We start from the raw sequence: 24,192 nt of genomic DNA on the forward strand, positions 1-24,192 counted from the left end.
ACCTAATTATTTTTAAATGTAATAATTAAAACACTATACAAAAACATATTGAAGAACATTTACTTTTCAAAATCCACCAGAATTCTGTCTCAAATTGAGCCAAAATTCTGGCATACATGCATTATTCACAGTTATTGATATTTATTTATTTTGCACATGCTCCAAAAGGGGCTTGGCTTAGAAATTTTGATTTTGAAAATAGCGGTGTAAACTAATCCAGCTAATAGATGGTGTAAGGAAAAGAAAAGTGTCAGCATGTCTATATAGATATCTAAAATGTATCATACAGCATTAACCAATTTGATAAGTTTGGCGCATATTCTGACTGCCTGGTATAAGTTTACGCTGTCCTATTAAATGGCCCAATACGGCAGTGAAAACGAGCACCGATCAATGAGACAGCTTGTTGATCGGCGCTCGTTTGCTCCTTTCACAAGGAGCAATGCTTGGTTATGTTACTCCGATCGTTCGTCCTCATACATTTACATCATGTGAGCAGCACATTTCCCCGTTTTCACAGGGAGAGGTGCTGCCGACAACGATATTTAATTCTGCATAAACGAGCAGATCAGCCAATGAACAAGTGTCTTCTGGTTTACACATATGAATGTTTGTTTGCCCGATAATTGGCCCGTGTAATAGGGCCTTTAGTCAGTTTTAATAAATCTGCCCCATTGTTTTTTTGTAATCTGCCTTTATTTTCTGATTGTATTTTCTTTACGTGATTGTGAGAGCCGCCATCTAGCCTGAGCCATTAACACCAGTTACAGAGATTGACGTTTTTTTTATTGTCCAAACCAGTCCAAAAAACATCTCATTGACTATTATGGAAGATTTCTGTAAGCGTGCTCTGTGACATGTGCCGAGGTCCCTGTGCAAGGAAGCAGGAAGAGGGAGGAGGAGATGAGCTGTATCCATCACGTCAATGGAGGATCCTGTGTTATTCAGCCTCCAGCTGTATAATAGAGGTGTTCCCTTTCATTGTAATCCTGCCCAATGATAGCATTTAGATGACCGAGATGAACAGTGATCTCTACAGAACACATTTTCAAGATATGGTTGTTTTTTTTTTACACAGATCGTGACATAGAAAAAAAATTTTTAACATAAAAAGTGGATTTAAACAATAGGTCATTTTCTTCCGATAGATTCCCTTTAAGCTTTAATTGCAATATGTAAGCAGATCATATATATATGTTGTTTGCGATATTCCCTCTTGAAAGATGGCGGTTTTGAATACCAAACGGTCCGTTCGCATTTACGCATGAACGAAAATTGCCTAAATGACGTTGTTTGCGTAAATGCGAACGGACCGTTTTCCCTCTTGTTGGAATGACATGTTGGATCTTATAAATTCCCCTTTTGAGATAACTATCCTCTTTTATGTAACAAAAATAGGTTATGGTTAAACTATGGATTTACCTGGCTGGGATTGCGATATTCCCTCTTTAAAGATGGCGGTTTTGAATACCAAACAAGGGATGACGTCTCTATAGTTGAATCTCGCGAGACATACTTGAGGTTCTGCTGCTCCATGTTGCCCTGACGTTATTTGATTTGACGTCCAGTTTATCCAATCTATGCGCTCCCTGCGGGCATGCGCAGTATGGTTTGTTTAACGGCGGTTTGGATGACTATGGACGATTACGTGCGTTACATATGAGTCTCATGATTACCTTTTTTCCTTTCATAGATCGGTGAGTGCCAGCTGATCTAATTTTTAATCAATTACACTGTGTTGGTTTAATCAATTATAAAGATCAATTTTTATATGTTAGCCATGTTGCATCATCTGTTTGTATTATTGCATCATGTAATAACTCATGTTCACTATCTGAATTTTGTTTCACTTGTCACTTAATATTTATAATATTTATGTATTTTTATATTTTTTATTAATTATGTACTGATTTGTAACACTGATTGTCTGGGCTTTGCCCCCTATATATACACGTGTATGCTTTAACACACCTGACTTGAAAAAGCCTTCATAGAGAAGGTGAAACGTTGCAGTGGATGCTGGATGAATAAACCAGAGTTTTTTTGAGTGCTGCTTCTATCTCTCTTTTTTGGATACACGTTTGTGCAGGGAGAGGTAACTCCCTGTTTGAAAGCTGAGCACCAGCCTTAACAGGCAAGGAATCACAGTGCTGCTCCTACCCTTGATTTGTCTATATATATATACACACACACACATATATATATATATATATATATATATATATGAAATGAATCACCCTTATTGGATCTGGCAAACTATCGAACATTAATAATTATAACTAAACAAAATAATACAAAATAAATAAAAAGTATTTTTAAAGCACCTTGTGAGCAGAGATTATGTCTGGAAAGCAGCTTAAAAAGCCCTTGTACTCATGATTGGTTTCCATCAGGTAATGAAGATCTTTTTTCGGCTGAAAAAAAACAAAAAAAACAAACAATTTAATTAATAAATAACTGCACTTTTCTTCTCCATGTAAATGCAACATTTAACCTTCTTTCATTTAAATTTTGTCACATGAAAATCCCGCAAAAGCTATGTATACCTTAGACATTTTTATTAAAAAACAAACAAAAAAAACCAACTATTTCAGTCAGTGTGATATGTGCAACTTTCTAAATACTTTTTACTTTCTGAGATACATCTGCATATCCTGTATGCAGAGCAGCTGTATCTAGTGTTGAAACCTGTACCTGTCAGGTCAGCAGGACTGATGGGTTTAGTGTCAACGGGTCCTGATCGAGCTCGACCGATCAGATCTAAGTTCATAACTTAGATGTGATCGATAACTGGTGGATCCTGCATGACCCGCTGACACTAAACCCGTCAGTCTCGCTGACCTAACGGATTCAGGTCTCAGCGCAAGATACAACTGCTCTGTATACAGGATACAGAGCAGATGCATCTCAAAAAGTAAAAATATTTTTTAATAAAAAGTAATTAGAAAGTTGTACCAAACACACAGATAGATATTTTTGAAAAACAAAACAAACCCAAAAACACACATTTCAAAGGTGTGATGCAATCTGCATGAAAATGTTTCTATTTTTGCCTCAGTTGCAAAAATTTACAAAAGCACCCTTGTGGGATATCATGATCTTTCTGAATTTGATCAAGTTTTGTGATTTGCCCATGCATTGGGTTTCTGAACAAATTTATCTATTAGAGGTGTTAATAGCAGAAATATATTTCTTTGGCCTATGATATTTCAAATCTCTTACATTCTGAAAATGGGTATGTTCAAGCTGTAGATGTTCAGGTATAGGGTCTAGGGGAAGAAGCACTGACCCACACCAATTTATGGTTAGGCTCAATCGTTTCCCAAAGTTTGTGATAATAGAGATAAATGGGGCAATGGAGCGTACCACATCTCCAATGTATAGCACCAGGTCGTTCGCATATAAGGATATAGGTTCTTACCCAGAGGACAAACCAACAATATCAGGGGTACTCATAACTTAACAGGCAAGGGGTTCAATGGCCAAATCAAAAAGGAAGGGAGAGAAGGTGTTCACTATTTATTAGAGGTTGTTTAATAAAAAATAAGGGCCAGTTCACACAGAATTTTTGGATGAGTTTTTTTTACGAGGAAACCGCACTGCAAAACGCACCAAAAACGTCTGAAAATGCCGCCCTATCATCAATGGGAGGCAGAGAAAGCGTATTTCACTTCCTTTTTTGCCCGCGGCGCTCAATGGCGGCGGGCAAAAAACGCTGTGAAAATCGGCGTGCAGGCAGAGTAAAATCTGCCCCAAAATTCCAAACGGAATTATATGTATTTATTTATTTTTTTTAAATCATGTTTATTGTTTTTTTTCCTTTGCGCCGTTATTTATTATTATTATGAAATTTATTTCACTGATGTCAGTGTGAGAGGGCAGATTTTAGACACCGCTGTTCTCCTGCTGGTGTTCATGTGGGCACAACTGATCAACATATATCCAGGAAAAGGCTTACATGTAATCCTATATGTGGGAACGGGTTAATCAAACATGCGGCTTGTTATATATTATTTTACCTGCTCTTCCACCAGGTTGGCTATTGCTTCATATGTTTTTCCAGCCTCCGTGATAGCATTGTTTAAATCAGTTTCGCCTAGAGAGCAAAAGACGTTTCTATTTAAATGGTTAAATTAAACTACAGAAGGCTGCGTTCACATCTGCGTTAGGGCTCCTTTCAGTCAGAACTTGAACCGGATCCGTCACCATTGAAATCAATGGCAATCCCAAAAAATCAAATGGTGATGGAAACCTCCGGTTTCCGTTTGTGTCAGTCAGGGCTCGATGCGCCGGAAAATTTCGACAGAACGTCAGAAAGGAGCCCTGATGCAGATGTGAATGCAGCCTTACCGATAGCAAATGTAAAGTGAACACATCATTGATAGAGAGAGATATTCTTTACAGCCATTTAAGGCTATGTTCACATCTGCACTGGATGCTCCTTTTGGAGCTTCCATCGCAGATCTGGTCCAAAACGTCACAGAATGCCAGACACCATGGCGAAAACCCTACAGAACCCATTTAAGTCAATGAATTCTGCTGCGTGCTGTTGGTGTCCGTCATGCAACGATCCAGTACTTACGGTTTTTCGATGTTCTGCTCCTATGATGGAGCAGAGAAAAGCAAAACCGAAACGCAGATGTGAAAGCCTTATCGATAGTATAAGCAACTTTAAAAGAAAAAAAAACGATTCTAGATTTACCATATTTTAATGTTATTTTCCATCTTTTTTTTTCCCCTCCAAAAATAATGAAATACAAAAAGAAACAAACCATGCACCAACAACATATACCTTGGTAGCCACTGCTGATGAAAACTTGTGACAAATTCTGTAATGCTTTCCCAATCTTCTGATACTCCTTGGGTAACGCTATAATAAAAAACAAAACAAAAAAAACAACAACCAAGCATGTTTCAACAACAAAAACAATTTTCTGAAAAGTTAGTCCAATGAAATCATTTTTATACTCTTATTTTACCTTACCGATTCTTCTCCATTACATTGCGATAATTGTGCCTACCAATCGCAGCCAGTCATTATGACTTGTTATTCGTAGTGACAGCATTGAGCAGGCAGGGATTGTCTGCTATGGTCACGTGATACCTCATTACTCTCCACCACAGACAAACAGTGGTGGGGGGAGCAGAAGGGGAGGGGGACATAAAAATTCTTTATTTTAGTCCCACTAACTTTTTGGAAACTTTTAATCCGCTTTGCCTAGGTAGGCTGTTGTTTTGTTGAAACTCACACCTATGAGAGATGGTGTTTTTGTTTTAAAAAAATCTTGTTATTTAATGGAAATATTACATTTACTTGTAATAGTTTGGGCACGTTATTTCACCCTAACAGAGAATGCAATATGGCCATTTAGAAGTTAACATTCAGGCCAGTGCTACACCTAGACTTTTTGCAGCGAGACTGATGATTTTAACTATTGAGTGACAGCTGCAGTCCAAACGAGTACATTGAGTCGCTTACAATCTTGTGGACTGTAGCTGCCACTCAATAGTTAAAATCAATCAGTAGCGCTGCAAAAAGTATCAGTGTAGCCCTGGTCTAACAAATACACACATGGTTGGGAAACCAGAAAAAGGACTGTTGCAGTACTGAGAGATATAAAATACACCCACACACACCCACAACTCACAGCAAATAAAATGTTGTCATTGGGAATTTCTCAGTAGTGCAGACTAGGCCTGTAACTTCTAGCAATGATATCTAGGCAGAGACCCAATACATTACCCCCTTAATGACCAGCCTATTTTAGACCTTAACCAGTTCAGGACCGGGCTATTTTGCGCCTTCAGGACCAGACACCGTTTAGCCCTTTTTAGCACGTGTTAGTTAAATGGCTATAACTTTTTTATTTGTTGGGCTAACGACGTGATTTTTGCGAAGTTTTTTCCGTAGACAATGCTGGTTTCTTTTTTTTATCGTTTTTATACACACCTTTTTTGGTATTTTAGAATTTTTATTTATAAAGTTTGAAAATAATAGTAAAAAATATACTTTAAGTTTCAGCAATTTTTTTTTTTTTTGGTAATAACAGTTTTACCCTAAAATAGACCTTTTATTTGTGATAGTCATTGTCTACCGTAAATTTTAATATATTACATGTCTATATTAGGGTAATTGGGTCAGCGCTAGCGTTACAACAATGATTGGCGGGGGAGACAGGACTTTTTTTTGGGGGTGGGTATTTATTATTAAATGTTTTTTTGCACTTTACTTTACTATTTTTTTATTACTATGGTCTGTCCCTCAAAGGTCAAACAATACCTTTGGGGAACTTTACATCTTTTTTTTCTTTCTTTTACACCATGTTTTTCCACTGTAACTGGAGCTGCACAGCGGCCCCAGTTACAGGGGAAATCAGCCCTCTCATAGTGACGATTGTCACTAACTGGGCTGTGCTGGGTCTAGTAAGACTAACGGCACCCGGCGATCATGTGACCAGCTGCTGTCTCTATTCCTATACACAGCGTTCATTGAGCGCTGTGTAAAAAGACATCGGAGAAGACAGAAGCAACGAAAGCTGCTCCTATCCTCTCCTCAGGGTCCCCGGCAGTCACTGACAGCCGGAAACCCGACATTCAGCTGCCCGATCGCGCGGGCAGCAAGTTAAAACCCGAGCCGTAAAAAGTCTATGGCTCGGGTTTTAAGGACCCTGACCGCTGGCCGAAAAATACAGCCAGTGGTCGGGAACCAGTTAATGACCACACGGCCCTAATATACAGGTGCTTCCTATATATAGTTCATTACAATGTATTGCAGAACGGTTAGCAAAAACGCAAGCAGTTCAGCAACAACTTTGGCATTGTGGTCATTACCCGCATGCGGTCGTACATTATGAAGATGCGGTCAACCGCACAAAAAACACATTGTAATATAATAGCAGCAGTCTGTCCATAACAAAAATGTCACCATTGACTTCTATTGAAAAGTGACTGGCTGCAGTTTAACCCCTTAACATTTTTCCATCGTCTCATTCAAAGAGCTATAACTTTTTATTTTTGCGTCTACATAGCTGTAGAAGGTCTTGTTTTTTGCGGGACAAGTTGTAATTTTTAATAGCACCATTTTGGGGTACATAGAATTTATTGATTAACTTTTATTAACTTTTTTTTGGGGGGGGGGGGAATAGAAAAGAAACTGCAATTTCGCCACACTTTTTTGCGTCCTAAATTTACACCGTTTATCGTGTGGTATAAATAACACATTAACTTTGTTCAGCGGGTTGTTACGATTGCAACGATACCAAATTTATATAGATTTACTACTTTTACATAGGAAAAACAATCTTTTTGAAAAAATTTTTGTTTTTGTGTCGCCATATTTGAAGAGCCATAACTTTTTTTTCGCTGATGCAGTTGTATGAAGGCTTTTTTTTTTGTGGGACGACTTGTAGTTTTTATTAGTACCATTTTGGAGTAGATTCGACTTTTTGATCACTTTTTATCACATTTTTTTAAGGCAGGATTCAAAGAGAACAGCAATTTTTACATTGTTTTTTATTTTATTTTTTACGACGTTCACCGTGTGGGTTAAATGATGTAATAACGTCATAGTTGGGGTCGTTACGAACGCGGCGATACCAAATATGTGTACGGTTTTTTACTTTATTTTGTTTTTTAGTAATAAAGCAAGGGGAAAAAGTGGGTTTTTCATTTTTTTTTCCAAAACGTTTTTCTTTTACTTTTTCACTAGTCCCACTAAAGGACTTTACTATGCGATCGTTCGATCGCATTTATAATACACTGCAATACTTCTTTATTGCAGTGTATTATGCCTGTCCGTGTAAAACGGACAGGCATCTGCTAGGCCATGCATACACTACAAGCAGACCTGGGGGCCTTTATTAGGCCCGGGCTGCCATAGGAGACACAGACACTGGGCGATCTTATCACCGGGTGCCGGTGGGATGAGAGGGAGCTCCCACCCTCTCTCCAAAAGAACTCAGATGTGGCGCTTGCTATCGAGCGCTACACATCTGAGGGGTTAAACGGGTGAGATCGATACTTACATTGATCTCAGCCGTTCGAGCAGGGATGGCCCCAGCCCTCAGCTACCTCTGGTAGCTGAGAGCAGGGAGATTTAACGGCTCCCTGCTGTTTATTTATTTCGATGCAGCGCCATATAAATGCTATTGCATCGGAATAAAGCCCATTAGTGGCCACCGTAAAAACACTACAGGGCGGTCACGAACGGGTTAAAGCATATGATCCTGATAACTTATTTACATAAAATCAGTACTATAAGTGAATACATGAAACTTAATAAATCGTATTGGGGGAAAGTAGATTCTTAATCTTCCAGCAGCCTGTAGCCTCCAGTTGTTAGGATCCATGAGGTTATGGATGCATGAACCTACCTCAACTAAGGCCCTGGTCAAACGGCCGCAAAATTCTGCCTCCCATTCATTTCAATGGGTGTCGGACGCTTCTTTTTCACACTACCTGATTTTTTTCGGCTAGAGGGAAAAGAAGTGTCCTGCTCGATCTTCAGGCGGATTCCACCTGAACCTCCTATTGGAGTCAATGGGAGGAGGAATCTTCCTGCCGACTGCAGGAATAGTTCTCCAGCGGATTTTGTAGCTGGACTCACCACGCAAAATCTGATGTGAACTGACACTAAGGCAGGAGTTGTCAAATAATTTCAGTATGGAATCTAAAGTTAGATGATCTACTAGGGTTCCAGGGACAGGCACATGTGATGTGCAGAGGATACTGATGCACCCTTTGTGAAAGTCCCTCATACAGATGCCTGTGTGTGACAATTATAGTGATAGCAGCCATTTTTTATTTTTTTTTGCACTTGCTCCACAGTTAGGCTGAGTTCACACGGGGCGGATACGCTGCTTAAAAGCACGAAGCGTATTCGACCTGTGCGCCGCAGGGAATTCCGGGTGAAAAAACACACCGAACCATGGAAAACCCAGGAGCATGTGATTGGCTGCAGCGGCGGTCACATGGGGTGAAGCGTCATCCCAGGAGGCCAGCCTGGAGGAAGAAACACAGACTTCTGTGTAAGTATAAGATTTTTTTTTTCAGAGTTGCATTTTCTGCGGCAGAATTGCTTCGAACCAATGGGGAAAACCCAGAACAAATCAGCAGCGTTTATGCAAATATAATTGACATGCTGCGGAATAAAATTCTGCACCACAGGTCAATTTCTGAGCGTTTCTTCCACTCAGTATTTACGTAGTGTGGATGCGATTTGTTCTATCTCATTCACTTTGCTGCCACTGTATTATACTGCGGTTTTTTCGCAACTAATTCCATGGCGGAAAATCCACAGTATTTACGCAACGTGTGAACTGACCCTTAGGCTAGAGTTCACACAGAGCGGATACACTGCGTAAAAGCGTGTCAGCATTGTGCCTCAGTTTCTGATCGGCTTTTCTCACAAAGCCGAGCGAGTGGTGTATGGGGTCATAGACTTTCTTTTTAGCGAACGGTGGGAGTCTTACCCCTCTGATCATAACTTCTGACATGTCACTATGACATATCAACACTTTTTAAAAGTTTACTTACCCTTTAAGCAAAGTTTGATCAAATTCCTCAACGGTAATTTGAAAAACCGATATGAAATTATAAGGGATTATAGTATATTGTTCCTAATTGTGCTAATAAATGCAGTCCAACTAGTTATTAATGAAGGTGTGCGGGGGAGGGGCATGCTAAAGTAAATGTAATAATTCAAAAACTGCGTTATGTAGTTACTCAGGTTCAATTTCCCTGATCTTCAAACACAATTACGATTGAGAATGACAGTATGAGTAGGAGTATTCAGTATGAAAACTATGCAATAATAATGGACAATTTTTTTCACGTCATCAACGTACGTCCTGTGCATCGCTTCCAGTGCTCCTGGCCTACGTTAAGCAAATCCTTCACACCATCATCCATTGCTTTGGTGAACCTGCTGACTGCTTCACACTTTTGTTCCCTACAGAAAGAAAAGCACAATCAGAATACAATCCCACAAAGTACTTTTTAAATTACATTTTTTCAATAAAAAAATGCTAAACTGGAAAAGCTTCTTAACCTGACATTTTCCAATCCCCAGAAGCAACTGCAAAAAAAAGGTCGTTTTCTAAATACTAAAACACAAGAAAGACTAATTAGTATGGGGGAAGATGCTTGCGAGGAACAGTGTGCCATTTTAGTCTTCCTCCAGCTGTCAGATGCAGTTAGTTCCTAGCATAAAAGCTCCACTAATCCAATAACATTCGTATTTTCCATAAAATGTTTATACACTGCTTACGGCATAGCAGCTTCATGAACCGGCATACTGCAATAGGGACGACCTAGAAGACGTTGGGAGGAGGGACACTATAGTTAATAGATACTGTTAAGATCTATATGTTGATTTCTGCCAAATGCAAACTCAACAAACAGGAAATCCTGGTATTCTGTGTAATCTTGTGACAAACGATTGGAGCTTTCTTATCATTTAGAACAGGACTCAAATCAAATAAAAACACTAAAATGTTTAACCCCTTCTTCCCACAAAAAACTTGCAATTATTTTACATTATACATTGCGTAAAGAAAAGTTTTTTTGAATAAGAAAGTGAGGGCTGATTTTATGACTTGGGGAGATTAATTGTACATGAAAGCGCAACTATATTTTGGCAAGTAAGACTAACAATTCTCTGTGTATTCCATCTTTAGCACTTTTACACGGGTCAATGATTGGGTAAACGAGTGTTCATTATGCTGCGTGGGGGCAGCCACGGGTCCATTACGCTGCGTGGAGCAACCACGGGGCCATTACGCTGCATGGGGGCAGCCACGGGGCCATTACGCTGCGTGGGGGCAGCCACGGGGCCATTACGCTACGTGGGGGCAGCCACGGGGCCATTACGCTGCGTGGGGGCAGACAGGAGGTTATTATGCTGTGCGGGCCAGCCACGGGGCCATTACGCTGTGTGGGGGCAGCCACAGGGCCATTACGCTGCGTGGGGGCAGTCACGGGGCCATTACGCTGCGTGGGGGCAGCCACGGGGCCATTACGCTGCGTGGGGCAGCCACGGGGCCATTACGTTGCGTGGGGGCAGCCACGGGGCATTACACTGCGTGGGGGCAGCCACGGGGCATTACACTGCGTGGGGGGCAGCCACGGCGCATTACACTGCGTGGGGGGCAGCCACGGGGGCATTATATTGTGTGAGGACAGCCACGGGGGCATTATATTGTGTGAGGGCAGCTATGGGGACATTATATTGTGTGGGGGGGCATTATACTGTAAGGGCTCTACAGTATAAGGGCATTAAACTGTGTGGGCTGAACTGGGTGTGTATGGGCAGGGATTGGGCGGGGTTAGAGACGTGTCTTAATGAGGGAAAATTTGATGCAGTTTTCCCTCTTGCTTGAAAGTTGGGAGGTACGGTGTTCATGCTTACATTTGTTCTCGATAATTGCCTTAAACGGGAAAAAGATCAGCCAATGAATGAGCAAATTCTCGTTCATTAGCTGATCGCATCTTTTATGTGGCCAAAAAAAATAATCGCTAGTCAGCAGCACATCAAAATGTGTTAAAACAGTGGATGTGCTACTGACATGATGCAAATGTATTGGGACGAAATATCGCAGTAACGATCATTTGTCCCTATACTAAACGATCATTGCCCCATTTGAATAGAGCAAAGATCGCCGTTTCGACATGCTGTATAGTCGATCGGCGATCATTATAGGTGGTCAACACGAGCGAATATCTGCCAAGTAAAACCACCTCTAGGGCACTGCAAAAATGTGTTCCCTATATGACCAAATTTTGGTATTCTCCGCTTACATTTTTTTCCTTTATAAAAATTGGGTTATTTCATCAGTTAGAGTAAGATGTGGTATAGCTCCTGCAAACAACCTTGCCCTTTTCTCTGCTGTTATTGCTTCAGTGGAAGTTCTGCCATAAGCTAGATTTATTGCTGGGGATGTGCTATTTACCCCTATCTCCACAGCCAATTTTCCTCCCCACCTTCAGAAAGCCATAACTTTTTTATTTTTCAGTCTACATAATGTACTATATAATGTACTGGGAAACGGACAAAATATAGATTTTATTTGTGGGGTGAAATGGGCAAAAGACAGGTTTGTTTGTTTTTTAGCAGAGGTGACCAAAAAACAGTAACGGTTTTAAATAATGTTGTACAGTAATAGTTCGGACTTTACGGATGTGGCGAAACCAGTTATGTTAATTTTCATTTTTTGTAACATTGCCTTAGGGAAAAAAAAATATTTTTTTACTTTTAATATTTTCTTAGTACATTAAAAAAAAACTTCATTTAATTGTCTTTTATAACTCCCGCCAGGGAACTTGAAGAAGAAATCGTTGGGTCGCTTGCACTATATACTGCAACACTAATGTATTGAAGTATTATGATTTTGATAGGCCCCTATTAAGCCCTCCTCTTTCGAACGGCTTAGATGTAGTGATCGCTTTTGACCGCGGCATCTAAGTGGTTAAACAGCAAAAGCAAAGTGATCCTTTACTCCGCCCGCTGCAGTGCCGCGTCAGCTGTAGCATACAGCCTACACCCAATTAGAATGAAGCATGCTCAGGCCGTGAGCACGTTCCATACTTCCTTTTGACGGCTGTCACGTACATATACGTGCCGTGTCGTTAAGGCCGCAGCCAATTAACTTTTTAATTTTTATATTTACAGAATATTCCACCATAGTTTACTGTGGTCTTTTTTTACGCTGTATACCGTACAATAATTAATAATGTGTTAGCTTTATTCTGTGGGTCGTTATGTTTACAGGGATACCAATATGTATCGTTTTTTATTCCATAAATGCTATTCTAAAAAAAAGTTACACAAGATACTCACGTATCAGAATATAATTTTTACTGGATTTAACCTTTATGTACTTAGACCATTATCATTATTGCATATTGAGGGCCTTCTGGGAGGGGAATAAGAGGAATAGAATAGCTTTATACCTTGAAAGATCTCATTAATTGAGGAGTCGGTAGGATAAAATTCCTATGATAACAGTTGTAATATAGGACTTTAATATAAATAAAATCTAATATTTTGGGGTTTGCAACATACAATATAAGAATACTGGAAAGACCCCAGTAGTTGGCAGGTATATGAATGAATCAAAGAACTGATGTGCTAATGGCACAATGAAACCCAATTTCCCAACTACTAACTGAACCATAGTAAAATATAACTTTTAATGATATGCTGTAAAAATGTCCAAGGAAAGACAAAACGACTGACGCAAAGAATTACAATTTATAGCTAAAGTCAGCAGGCACATGCTCTGTAGGAACTATGCCTTCACTGTGGCAGGATAGCGTGTGATAAATGCAAGAGTATAAATGCTTAGATCAGCAGCCGCAGACTGCTGAACATACGCTGGTATTGCCGTTAATCGTGGTATAGAGGCTAGTCTGACATAGCTGTTAAAAGTATCTTAGCCCCCCCCCCCCCCCCCCCCCCCGACATGTAAACACATTAGATCCTTTCATAAGGGTAATACTAGTGCCCTTCAATTTTGGGGCATCACACAAATTAAATTGTGTCCCAGAATTGTAATTCTTTGCATCAGTCGTTCGTTTTTCCTTGGACATTTTTACAGCATATCATTAAAAGTTATATTTTACAATTGTTCAGTCAGCATACAATATAGAAACTTTTTAAAAAAAATTAAGAACAAAAAAACATTACACTTCTGTTATGTCCAAGTCAGGTGCTTCTGGTTCCATTGTGGAAAAAATCATACTGCCCACTAGTTCATCTTTCTCTGCTTTCCTCTTCCCGGTCTTCCACTCCTTAAAATTTGAAAAGAGATAAAGTAACATTTCCCATCATATATAAAAGTTAAACACATAATCAGAAAAACAACAAGTGAGTTAAATTAGGTTTTAATTATAATATATATTCTCTGGCCACTAGAGAAGTAACAATAAGCTGACACTTCCTCTTTGCTGTATAGATCGGATCAGTATGAACATTATAATTAGAGGGCGGGGGAATTTAAAGGACAGATCTATCGTACTGTTGGAATAAGGCAGGATAGCAACATTATACACCATTCGCACAGATAATGTTCTAGTTACATCTCCATTGTCACTCTCGGTCTCTGGAAGATGGGGGTTTACTCCATTACTTCCTGGAGATTGTACAATTATTTTTTTTAAATAAATAGCTAAAACATTTAATAAAATTATAATTAATGGAAATAATGTAAACTAAATAAATACATAAGACATTGTCTTTAAATTCTTCCCAACATTTGACGTAAATGTACGTAATGGCCGGGAAGGGGGAGTATGGAACAGGTACATGGGCTGAGCCCGTTCCATACTAAGTGGGTGTTGGCTGTATTTTCTAGCAGACACCTGACTTTAAAGGCCAACATACAATCCCGGACATTTATACCATTTATACCCTCAGATGCTACAGTCAAAAGTGACCGCGGCATCTGAGCAGTTAGAAAGGTGGGGGACCCTCTGTCATACCAATCACTCGCTACCCAATCACGGGGTGCCGATGGCTGTCATTTTGGTCTGGGGGCCTGATGAAGGCCCCCAGGTTTGCCATCTTTGTGCAGATGCAGGGAATAATAGAAGCCAATGAAAATTACAATACACCGCAATACAAAAGGTATTACAGTGTATTGTACCAGCGATCAAACAATTGCTTCTTCAAGCAGGGGTCAGAAACCTTCGGCACACCAGCTGTTGTAAAACTACAACTCCCAGCATGCTCTGACAGCCAACTACTTTATTATTCCAGACAAAGGCTGTCAGGGCATGCTGGAAATTGTCGTTTCAGAATAGCTGGAGTGCAAAAAGGTTGCTAACCCCTGCCCAAGGGGGACGGAATTAAAAAAACAAAACCAAAAAAAACAGTTAAATAAAGTTTTTAAAAATGTACAAAAAAAAAAATTACATTAAAAGTAAAAAAATCCTTTTCCCATTTCTCCCCTAAAGTAATGTAAAAAAAAAAAAGAAACAAAAGATAAACAGGATTTGTATCGCCGTGTCCGTAAAAGTCCAAACTATGACAATATAACATATCTTATCCCGCATGGTGAATGTTGTAAAAAGCAAAATCTGCCCGAATTGTTTATTTTGTCACCTTAGCTCCCACAAATATGGAATAAAAAGTGATCTAAATGTTGTATGTATCCAAGAGTGGTAATAATAAAAATTACAGTTGGCCCAGCAAAAAAAAACAAAACAGGCACAGTAGAAAAAAGTTGGCGCGTCTAGTCAGTCTCGGTAGGGAGCAGGTACGCAGAGCAAAATGAGACAGGAGTTTCTTATCCAAAATTTGGCCCGCGCTCAGTAAAAAAAAAGGGAAAGCAGTCTGTTTGTATAACAAGTTAGGAAGGTGAAATTACGGCACTCACCCGTGGGGTTGTATTTCTTTATTTTATTGTGGCATCCAGCAAAAATAAAAGCGTACAAGGGAGGGAGAAGCAGATTGCGTGCCAGGTTACAGCCTGTTTTGTGCTAAGTGTAGCGCTTCTTCTGACCTAAAAGACTATTGCTGGCGGCGTTCTTTTAAACTACCGTCAGCTGCAACTTCCTTAGTAACGCTTGTAGCAACAGTTTTACACTCCCCTTTATGTTAATCAATCTCGAGAGGAGAAAATCCTCATTTCGTCACGGCAAGGCGGATACTTGAATTCCCACGTGATCACATCATAGATGCCGCTGGAGAGGGATCATCTCTGTTGCAGCTGCGTGGGAGAGTATAACTAAATACGAGGCGTACTAATAAGGTGAAGAGGCATAACATACCTAGCCTGTCAAGCAAATTATCCTTCGTTTCACAGAACCTACTACGGACCAGGGTGTATTTTATTGTAGTACTTAGTCTAAAGGAGATTAAATGGTTTTTTTTTATAGCTACATTTCTCAAACAAGAAACCCCTTCAATTAGGTGCCAGTGTCTGAAAAATCAAATTTTTTGTTATTTGGGCTTGACAAGTATATTTGAAAGTAAAAATGAATCTCTGTTCCTCTTTACTTTTATTATTTCTTTTTTTTTTATAATTTCTCGGTTTTAGTAAATCATTTTAGTTTTTCATAAAAGCAGTATTCATTGCTTTATCTAATAGCGGAAGTGCAAAACCTCTTTCCAAAAGGCGTTTCTTTAGATAATTCACCTGTTTGATGAAAGATTCTGTCATGTGCATGGCCGCGGGCCGTCAGGCTCACTCACCTCCTGACGGCCAGAGCCATGGGTCTGCGAGCGCTGGCCCCAGTCTCCTCCTCAGGAAACGCCAGCGCTCACTTTCACTCACCTCGGCCGGGTCCCATAGTTTGCGTGCGCACGCACGTGCCCGCTCTTAAAGGGGCAGCGCGCGCACCGGACTTTAATGTAAAATTAGCTCATGAGTACCCTGGACTAAAAGAAGGGCCCGGCCGATTCCTCCCATGCCTGAGCGTTGTTGTTGTAAGCAAAGTTTGTCTATGCAAATGGTCTCCTAGTGTTTTCCAGTTCCCAGGTTTTCCCGTACCTGTATCCTGTATTATCTTGGTCAAGTGCCGTGCTGAGCTGTAGTCGTACTGTGCTGCATACGACGCCTGTCCTGCTACACCACGCCGGACGTCTGCCTGCTGCCTAGTCCCAGCCAAGCCTGCCTTGCTACTGTCCGAGCTGCCACGGGTACCCTATACGAACTATAGACTGTTACATGCGCCCTGTTGGCCAGCTGCCATACCGTCAAGGCGGTACGGCCCAGTGGGTCCACAAACCCAACGTCACAGATTCATCAGTATCGTTTATCCGTCTAAGTCTTATAACTTGACCGTATGGAATCCCTCTCTTGACGTGTTGAGGATGGAAACCTTTACCCGTAGTAAAGAATTAGTAGTTGGTTTTCTGAAACCTTCTGTATGTAAAGTATTTCCTATAATTTTTAATTTCACGTCAAGGAAGTCCAATTCCGCGGGGTCAATTCTAGACATAAATCTCATTAATTTTGTTGGAGTCATTCAAATAGGCAACGAAATAGTAAAACTCTGTTTCTGTACCGAACCAGACCATAAAAATATTGTCTACGAATCTTAAAAATAATTTCATTTGTCAGGAAAGGGTTTGTGATGATATACCTATCTTCAAAGACCCCTAGAAAAATATTGGCCAGAGTGAAAGCCACAGGAGTACCCATTGCAGTACCATTATTTTGTATGTACCAAGTATCATTAAACTTGAAGCCATTATGGGTAAGAACGAAGTGCATCACAAACAGAGGAAGTGTAGTTTTCACTCTTCGTTGCTGAAGAGAGAACCTTTCTAACTGTATCAACACCTGTGTCATGAGGAATTCTAGTGTGAAATGCTCTCAACGTCACTAGAAGTCAGGTAGAAATTATCTTCCCAAGTAAAATTCTTAATAGCATTAAGGAAATCATTAGTATTTTTTAGGTAGGCTGGAATATTTTTCAAAGATGGCCTTAAAAGCCAATCAATATATTCCTTTTGGTTTTGAAGGAGACTCCGGGTATAATTTTTCGTCCGTTTTCCGTGACAAACAGACATTTTCTTTTCTACATTTTTCCTTAAGAAGGATTGTAATTTTATCTGGAATTTACAGGTAGAATCCCCTTTTAATTTTGAATACGTGTTTGTGTCTGACAATTGTCTTAAGGCTTCAGATAGGTAGTATTCTTTAGTCATAAGGACTGTATTACCTCCCTTATCTGCTTTCTTTATTATAACATCATCCATTTTTTCAATGAGCGCAGTGCCCTTTCCTAATATTTTCTGATATTACAGTTGTTTTTAAATAGGATCCATTCCACCTCATTTTTTTACAGCTATGGAGAAGAGGTCTAGACTACTGCCTGACACTATAGGGGGTGAAATAGTAGGGATTATTCCACCCTTGAAATAATCAATTCCAGTTGTTGTATGAGTAATCTTAGTATCTTCATCTGGGAGGTTGTCTACTAATGTTATAAGACAGACTATTTCCGACTGAGAAAAATTCTCATTTACACTGAAGCCTAGCGGGCCCACCTGACATGGTATTTCACATTCCTTTCTAATGTTAGAGTTATCTGTTGGTAAATTAGTGTTTAATACAAATTAAATTTCCTTACAACCTTAAATAAATTCATCTCAAAGTCTACAATAGTCTACTAGAGACCCTTCTCTAGAAGACTAACCACAGTCCTTATCGAAGGTCTGTAAGGTTGACGATATTTGTAATAGAGTCATTCTCCAACACCCCTACTTGTAACGGGTTTCCTTTTCCGGCCAAATTTTCCTTCCTTTTTTTCCTCCTTGTCTTCTCCCCCTCGTCTGATGCATTTCCTAAAGGGGCATTTGGGTTCTTTTGAATTCTAATGGAATCGTCCGATACACTCGAGTCAGAATCTGTTGTCCAAATGTCATTGTTTATATTTTTTCTTCCGGAAGAGTGATTTTTCTTTTTTTGCTGCCGTTTATTACCCCAATCAAAGACTTTTCCCAGATCAAAATTTTTCTTATCTCTAAGGAATTTATCTTTTCTCAGCTTGAATCGGGACAAGCCTTTTTTCTAGCTTCTTGAAGAAGTCATTCATTTGTTGTTCAGCAAGTCTGGTTCAAAGTTCCAATTTAGTTTTACAAAGCTCAGCTGTAATTTGTTCGTACTCCTTTTAATTTCTTTTTAGAATAATCTTCACTAAATTCAACGAGTGGATTAAATGGGCTTCTTTCCACTCTGCCTGGAAGGCTGTATCATCTTGATAGAGGGAAGCTTCTTTAAAGGCTCTCCGGCCCCTATGGGCTCAGTTACAGGAAATGTATGATTGTAACGAGTTAATAGTCCAGAAAATACGCACTTCCTTCTTAGAAAGTTGATGGATTCTGCCATGGAGGGTTTTAGTGCTTATTACTTGTAATTCCTCTCTCAAGTTACAAAGTGAAAAAAACGCATCTGCGTCCTCCCTTCCAGCTTTAAAAGCTGATTCTTGAGAACCTCCTGCAATTTCCATATTGCTATCTCTGTTGACTCACCGGACGTGGTGTGCTCAAACTTAAAGAGCAGTCAATCGACATAAACCAGGCCCAGTCGAAAAAAGTTGGCACTACCAGTCAGTCTTTTAAGGTAGGGAGCAGGTACGTAGAGCAAAATGGGACAGGAGTTTCTTATCCAAAACTTTGGGCGGTGCTCAGTAAAAAAAAGTGAAAGCAGTATGTTTGTATAACAAGTAGTGAGGAAGGTGTAATTACAAAAATATTATGGCAATACCAATAGTAGTTGGCGGGAAAGGTACATAAATTTACACCAAAAAAAAAAAACTGCCAGGAAGGCAAAAAAATGCCTGTTATTTTCCCAATTATACTGAACAAAGTATGACTAATGGATACAATCTTTATTAACCCCTTCGCGCTCAGTGACGTACTATTCCGTCATGGTAACCACATCGTTCACGCTCCATGGCGGAATAGTACGTCAAGGGAGGAACGGCCATTTCGGCCGTCTTCCCAACACATACAGTAGCTGTGACAGCTGCTGTCTTGCACAGCAGTTGCCGCAGCTCCTATAGCCGGGACCAATCGCTGTGTCCCCGCTGATTAACCCCTTAGAAGCCGCGTTTAATAGCAAACGCGGCTTCTTAGGGGTTAAACCACCCTCGATGGCCCGCTACATGATAGCGGGCAGCGATGGTTGCTATGGCCTAATAATGGCGTCCAGCTATGCAATCTACGGAAGCCTAGTGTGTCCTGGCAAATTCATGACTCATTATGCTTGCTGTCAGTGAGTAGCCGACAGATCTAATACACTGCACTACGCATGTAGTGCAGTGTATTAGAATTGCGATCAGGGCTTCCTGCCCTCAAGCTCCCTAGTGGGACAAAGTAAAAAAGTGTAAAAAAAAGTTGTGCAAAAATAAGAAAATAAAAAGTTATATCGGCACATGTGTACTCCACAGTCAAGGCTGTCCCAGTTGGTCAAATCCTCAGGATGAGGTGGATTTGCTCATCAGAAACTAAATTTGAGAAGCAATCCAAAGATTTAGAAGAGATTCTGGGAGAGAGGATATAGTCATAGGTGTATCAAACAGGGATATATACGAGCAAAAACAGTAAAGACCCCCGAAAAGTTACCCCATTTTGGAAATTACACCCCTCAAGGTATCTAGGGGTATAGTTAGCATTTTGAACCCACAGTTTTTTTGCTAAATTTATTTGAACTAGTATGTGAAGATGAAAATCTACTTTATTTCTGAAACAACTTAGACATTTTTATAAGGAATAAAGGAGAAAAAACACTTCAACACTTGTAAAGCAATTTCTCCCGATTACAGCAATACCCCATATGTGGTAATAAAGTGCTGTTTGGACCCACATCAGCGCTCAGAAGGGAAGGAGCACCATTTAAAATTTGGATTTCTGATCTTGCCGCAAAAGTTTTCAGTGCCATGTCACGATTGCAATGTACTGGAGGGACCAAAACAGTGCAAACCCCCCAAAAGTGACCCCATTTTGGAAGCTACATCCCTTAAGGAATTTTTCATGGGGTACAGTCAGCATTTTGATCCCAACATTTGTAAAAAATTTCTCCCGATTACGGATATACGCCATAAGTGGTAATAAACTGCTGTTTGGACCCACAGCAAGGCTTAGAAGGGAAGGAGCGCTATTTGGCTTTTGGAACTCAGATTTAGCTGAAATGGTTTTCGGGTGTCATGTCGCATTTGCAAAGTCTCTGAGAGGCCAAAACAGTGGAAACCCCCCAAAGTGACACCATTTGGGAAACTACACCACTTAAGGAATCTATCTAGCGTTATAGTGAGCATTTAGAACCCACAGGTCTTTTGCAGAATTTATTAGAATTAGGCCGTGAAAATGAATATCAAAATTATTTCCACTAAAACTTTGAATTTTTTGAATTGAATTTTCACAAAGGATAGAGGAGGAAAAAAGCACCCCAACATTTGTAAAGCAATTTCTCCAGAGTACGGCTATACCCCACATGTGGTCATAAATGTTTTTTTCATTAGAAATTAATTAACCCTTTCCAGATTGATCCATTTTTTGCTTTTTCTTTTTTCCCTCCCCACTTTCCAAGAACCATAACTTTTTTATTTTTCTGTCAATAAAGTGGTGTGAGGGCTTATTTCTTGCGGGGGGAGTTGTAATTTCAATTCACACCATATAAAGTACCATTTATTGTATTGGGAAACTGAAAATAAAATTCTTTGCAGGCTGAAATTGGAAAAAACTGCGAGTCCTCCATTGTTTTTTTGGGTTTTGTTTTTACTGCAATCACCGTGCAGTAAAAACGACAACTTAACCCCTTAATGACCAGCCTATTTTAAACCTTAATGACCAAGCCATTTTTTACGTTTTTCCATCGTCACATTCCAAGAGCTATAACTTTTTTATTTTTGCGTCGACATAGCTGTATAAGGTCTTGTTTTTCGCGGGACAAGTTGTATTTTTTAATAGCACCATTTTGAGGTACATATTTATTGATTAACTTTTATTAACTTTTTTTCGGGGGGGGGGGGGGGAATAGAAAAAAACTGAAATTTTGCCACTCTTTTTCACGTCTTAAATCTTCGCCGTTTACCGTGTGGTATAAATAACACAATAACTTTATTCAGCGGGTTGTTACGATTGCAACGATACCAAATTTGTATGGTTTTTGTACGTTTTACTACTTTTTACATAGTAAAAACGCTTTTTTTTTCAAAATTATTTGTTTTTGTGTCTCCATATTTGAAGAGCCATAACTTTTTTTATTGTTCCGCCGATGCAGTTGTATGAGGGCTTTTTTTTTGTGGGAAGACTTGTAGTTTTTATTGGTACCATTTTGGAGTAGATGCGACTTTTTGATCACTTTTTATCACATTTTTTTTAAGTCAGGATTCACAGAAAACAGCAAATTTTCCATAGTTTTTTATTAAAAATTTTTACGGTGTTCACCTTGCGGGTTAAATAATGTAATAGATTTATAGTCGGGGTCATTACGGACGTGGGGATAACAAATATGCGTAACTTTTTTACTTTGTTTTGGTTTTTTAATAGTAAAGCATTTTGTAAGGGGAAAAAGTGGGTTTTTAATTTTTTTACCATTTTTTTTAATTAACTTTATTAAACTTTTTTTTTTACTAGTCCCCCTAGGGGACTTTAATATGCGATTCTCCGATCGCTATTATAATACATTGCAATACTTTTGTATTGCAGTGTATTACTGCCTGTCCGTTTAAAACGGACAGGCATCTGCTAAGTCATGCCTCCGGCATGACCTAGCAGGCATTTGCTACAGGCAGACCTGGGGGCCTTTATTAGGCCCCCGGCTGCCATCGGAGACACAGACACTCGGCGATCTGATCGCCGAGTGTCGGTGGGGGAGAGAGGGAGCTCCCTCCCTCTCTCCAAAACCACTCAGATGCGGTGCACGCTATTCAGCACCGCATCTGCAGGGTTAAACAGGTGAGATCGACACTAATATCAATCTCACACGTTCGAGCAGGGACGCCCCCAGCTCTCAGCTGCCTCTGGAGATTTGACGGCTCCCTGCTCGGTTTACTTTATCCTGATGCAGTACCGTAAAAAGGCATATGCATCAGAATAAAGCCCATTAGTGGCCGCCATTAAAAGGCGTACTCGCGGTCACTAACGGGTTAAATTTTTTCTGCGACTCAATACTATTACAGTGATACCAAATTTATATCACTTTTTTTTATATTTTACTACTTTTACAAAGTAAAAACTATTTGATAAAAAAAAAAATAATTGTCTTGTTTCACCATATTGTGAGAGGCATAACTTTTTTTAAATTTTTTGGTCGATTGAGAGGTGGGAGGGCTTATTTTTTGCGGGACGAGCTGTAGTTTTTATTGGTACCATTTTTTGGTGCATACAACTTTTTGAGCACTTATTACATTTTTTGGTAGAGCCAAGGTGACCAAAAAACAGCGATTTTGCCGTTTTAAATTCTTTATTTTTCACGGCGTTTACCATGCGAGTTAAAGAATGGTATATTGTAATAGACACAGCTATACCAATTTTGTGTATTTTTTTACATTACTTTAGAGGAAAAAAATGTGAAAAGTTTTTTTTTGGTCTTTAAATATTTATTTTATTTTTTTCACTAATAATAACTATTTACTTTTGTTTTTACACATTTTATTAGTCCCCCTACGGGACTTGAACCAGCAATCAGTAGACAGCTGGTACAATACACTGCAATACTAATGTATTGCAGTACATTGTCATTTTTTACAGGCTCCTGTAATAGCGCGATCACTGTTCCTGTCCGTTAGTCCCGGGTGTCAGCTGTAATAATGCACAGCTGACACCCACAGCGTATGGTACCGGCTCAGCACATGAGCCCGCTCCATATATCACTCCCTAAAATACGACATGCTATTAAGTCGTGGTGCGCGAAGGGGTTAATGCCATTTTAGTGCACTATATGTTATGCCCAGTTTGTGCCACTGAAGACAAATACCTCATAAAATATTAATCGGGTTCTCCCAGGTTTGGCGATGCCATATCTGTGAACATAAACTGCTGTTTGTGCACGCTTATGGGGCTCAGAAGGGAGGGAGCGGCATTTGGAGCGCAGATTTTGCTTGCGTTTTACTGGTATTTCAGGTAATCTGCAGACATGTGGCCAGTGTCGCACTGATAAATGGTGCCCAATCTTATCCGCTTCTGAAACTCTTTGCACATTTAGCATCGCCATGTTCGGAGAGCCAGAACTTCTTTATTTTTTCTTCACTAGAGCTGTGTGAGGGCTTATTTGTTGCGGGACAATCTGAAGTTTTCATTGGTACCATTTTGGGGTACATGTGATCTTTTTCATCACTTTTTATTAAATTTTTTGGCAAGCAAGGTGACTAAAAATCAGCAATTCTACCAAAGTTTTTTATTCTTTTTTTTACGGCGTTCACCCTGAGCTATAAATGACAATTTTACTTTATTCTGTGGGTCGATACGATTACGGAGATACCATATGTATATTGTTTTTTTATGTTTTGCAGCATTTGCGCAATAAAACCACTTATTTATAAAAAAAATATATATTTTTTATATTACCATATTCTGAGAGTCAAAAAAAGTGAATCTAGCATTGTTTTTTGACGTATTTTTTTTTGCGGTGTTCCCCGTGTGGGAGAATTAATATTATAGTTTGGGTTGTTACGAACGCAGTGATACAAAATATGTGTACTTTTAACGTGTTCAGTTTTTTTCTTATAATAAAAGACTTC

At 39.6% G+C, this 24,192-nt stretch overlaps 1 protein-coding gene across 1 annotated transcript in view; it reads right to left on the bottom strand.

Annotated features, from left to right (window-relative positions):
* SNX9 (sorting nexin 9) overlaps positions 1–24,192 on the bottom strand; it is a 154,701-nt gene that overhangs the window by 17,444 nt on the left and 113,065 nt on the right. The window contains exons 11-15 of the mRNA XM_075862664.1: positions 13,685–13,788; positions 9,846–9,949; positions 4,793–4,870; positions 4,020–4,096; positions 2,325–2,414 (exon numbers count right to left, since the gene is read on the bottom strand). Of these exons, the coding sequence (XP_075718779.1) occupies positions 2,325–2,414; positions 4,020–4,096; positions 4,793–4,870; positions 9,846–9,949; positions 13,685–13,788 (453 nt within the window). The remainder of the gene's footprint in view (positions 1–2,324; positions 2,415–4,019; positions 4,097–4,792; positions 4,871–9,845; positions 9,950–13,684; positions 13,789–24,192) is intronic.

The sequence above is a fragment of the Rhinoderma darwinii genome, chromosome 4, assembly GCF_050947455.1.
Source record: "Rhinoderma darwinii isolate aRhiDar2 chromosome 4, aRhiDar2.hap1, whole genome shotgun sequence".
NCBI lineage: Eukaryota > Metazoa > Chordata > Amphibia > Anura > Rhinodermatidae > Rhinoderma > Rhinoderma darwinii.